Source organism: Aplysia californica, unplaced genomic scaffold (assembly GCF_000002075.1).
Source record: "Aplysia californica isolate F4 #8 unplaced genomic scaffold, AplCal3.0 scaffold00752, whole genome shotgun sequence".
Taxonomy (NCBI): domain Eukaryota; kingdom Metazoa; phylum Mollusca; class Gastropoda; order Aplysiida; family Aplysiidae; genus Aplysia; species Aplysia californica.
Window position 1 is genome coordinate 184,083 of NW_004798022.1, and position 3,212 is coordinate 187,294.

Sequence of the window (3,212 nt, forward strand, 5' to 3'; positions counted from 1 at the left end):
TCTCTCTCTCTCTCTCTCTATCTATCTATCTCTCCCCCTCTCTCTCTCTCTATCTCTCTCTCTCTCTCTCTCTATCTCTCTCTCCCTCCCAACTCTCCCTCCGTCTCTCCCTCAGCTTCATGCTAGTGGGTGAACCATACGGTGGCAAGACCCAAGTCCTACAGACACTGGCCGAGGGCATGACGCTGCTCCGTGAGGAACTCCACGAGGAGTACGAGGGCGTCATTTACCGCATCATCAACCCCAAGTCCATCACCATGGGACAACTCTTTGGTCAGTTCGACGCCGTCTCTCACGAGGTCAGTCCATGAAAAAAAGATTTTTCTTCCCACCACACACACACACATATTTACACACACACACACACACACACACACACACACACACACACACACATGCACACACACACACAAACTTTATCACCCGGACATACAAGACAACACACCATCACACAGGTTATCTGTCACATCATTCACCCAAGTTCACCACCAGGGGCCAGCTTTAGCCGATGTCTCATGAGGTCAGGAAAAGAGAAGTCTGCTATGGCAGTGCAGAATTTTAGAAATGTTTGTTCAGTTTTTGTGTGAGTTTATTTGACACCATTATCAACGCAGAGGAGAAAGAAGTCAAAATATATTTGGTCGCTTTTAAGGACAAGAGGGTAACCCCGATGTAGGGGGTTTCCAGAAATCTTGACCTACACCAAAAGTGGGCATTGCCTTACCTAGAGGAGAAGTTTGGTTACATCTATGTGTATATTTGTTTGGGTATAGAGAAAATTCTCCCTGTCTTTCAAAGAAATCGAAAATGGGTCCAAAAACTTTACCTTCGATTTTCTCAAAACAGCCCCCCCCCCTTATGCTTAAAAGCGACCATTTATTGATTTCACTTTTGCGTTCAACAATATATTGAGGGGCACTCGGGTGTGATTTGCTCCTTCTTTCTGCTTCTTTTCTTTATAATTTACTCTCTAGCAGCACCACTTGGCGTTGGCACTTATAATATGAACTATTTGTGTTGCAAGTGCCATAAAACTCTTACTAAAACTAATCTTTCTGCCCCTTCCCCCGTCCTGCAAGTGGGCGGTTGGCGGGGGCTCTGGTGCGGTTTACTTCTTCTTTCCTATTCAACAAGTATCGTCTTTATCTCTCCTCCTTCTTTTATGTATGTTACTCTCTTCTTGTAACACCTCCAATCTTCAGCACTTATATGACGTAATTGTATTGCAAGTGCCGTAAAACTCTTACTAAAACTAAAAAGCCTGTTTCTCATGAGGTCAGTAAATGACTTGTCAGTTGTGGCATCGACGTTTTTTTGTTCTAGTTTGATATAGTTTTTTTTATGAGTTTGATTTACTCCTTTATCAACAAAGATTTGAAAAAAAAGCCTAAATACTAACTACTTAAAATTGGTGTTCAATACAGTATTAACACTAAGAACCTGGACCTAATACATTAATGATTTACAGACTTCAACATAAGTTAAGGACCACTTGCAAATTTAGCTACAATTTCCCGAGGATTTCCGTGCTGCACGTGGTGGTTTGCCCCTTTAGGAAGCTTTGTACTACGCGTTGGTAACCCATTAACGCTTTCAGAGTTTTAAAAAATTTGGAAACATTCCTTGCTGTCTTTTTCGGATTTTTAAAAATCAGGGCTGTCTGTCAAGGTGGTCCTTAACTTATGTTGAAGTCTGTATTTTCTGTACCGTACCCTTTGCGATATTAACACCTAGACCTTGTACCAATACCCAGTGGTCTGATGGTGTGACAGCCAACACGTTCCGAGAGTTCGCCTCGTCCGAGAGCCCAGACAGGAAATGGGTCATCTTTGACGGTCCGATCGACGCGGTGTGGATTGAGAACATGAACACGGTGCTGGACGATAACAAGAAGCTGTGTCTCATGTCAGGGGAGATTATACAGATGACGCATCTCATGACCATGGTGTTTGAGACTATGGACCTCTCGCAGGCCTCGGTAAATCCAACAAACAGTTTCTGGGAAAATTCCCATAGATTTATACATAATCTATAGTATCCTAGACCATTCACATGTTAACATGTTCTTATGCACAGTAGAATTGTAAATGGGCTGATTTATCAATTCCATGCTCATACTGTGCCGGAACAACATAGGGGGAACTGCTGCTTTTTCTTTCCTCATCCTTACTATTGTCATTTTTTCCTCTACTTCTTTTGTATGTTTGTCACACTCTTGTGACCCGCTATTTCCGGGGTGCCTTGATAGTCGAAGCAGACTTTGTGCTGTTGAGGCTAGAGAATTGAGCAGAGTAAACCTGATTCCATGTAAAGACTTCTCTGTTGTCATCCACCCCTTGGCGCTCATATGACATTATGCAGTTGCGAGTGCCATAAAAAAACACACTAAAAAGACCATGCACTCTGACGTATTTCCTGTTCTCCATGGTTTTTGAGACCAAGGACGTCTAACAGGTCTCAGTATGTCAACCAGCAGTTTCTAGGCAACATTCTTACATAGACTTGTATTACAACATCCTAAACCATGCACGTTCACGTATTTCTGGTTCATTACGGAGTGCACCATTTTGGCACCTCATTAGCTTTTTGCTCTCTTTCAAAGGATAAATAATATGAAATGTCAAAAACTTTCTTATTGGTGGTATGTCTCTTTTTTTTCATGAAAATTCTCTGACACAGCAGTCTGCACTTTTCCTTTTATGGTTTTTAAATGACGGTAATCCATCCACTAGGTGCCTTTCATGCTAATTTCTATGGAATCTTTTACTTGGCGTGATTATGGATTTTCAAACTCAACTTAGGTTTCCTGCATGATAATTTATTTCTCTAGTTCACTATGGAGTGCACCATTTGATGTTTTAATGTTCATTTGCTTTTCATTTTTAAACACTAAATTATGATTGTTGCAACAGTGTCCATTTGTTTCATTTTACTCAAAACTAAATGACTGTTCTAACGCTCAAAGCTTCTCTTTTCTGAAAATTAAACTACCGTCCTAATGTTCATGTGCTACTCTTTACTCAAAACTAAATACTCGTAAAAATGATTGCTGATCAAATAATTGCCATAATCTGATAAAACAGGTGGATATAGAAAACATTTAGAATGATTAATGCCCAGATTGTTTCTCTTGTCTGAAAACTAAATGACTAGTCTAATGTTCATTTGCTATTCTTTTCTGAAAACTAATTTATGACCGTGAGCATGTCCAT

The 3,212-nt window shown here is 40.6% G+C and overlaps 1 protein-coding gene across 1 annotated transcript in view; it reads left to right on the top strand.

Moving 5' to 3' along the window:
• Positions 1 to 3,212, top strand: part of LOC101848386 (dynein heavy chain 12, axonemal) — a gene marked incomplete in the record, with an annotated part of 110,807 nt that overhangs the window by 51,446 nt on the left and 56,149 nt on the right. The window contains 2 exon segments of the mRNA XM_035972586.1: positions 116 to 299; positions 1,754 to 1,978. Of these exon segments, the coding sequence (XP_035828479.1) occupies positions 116 to 299; positions 1,754 to 1,978 (409 nt within the window).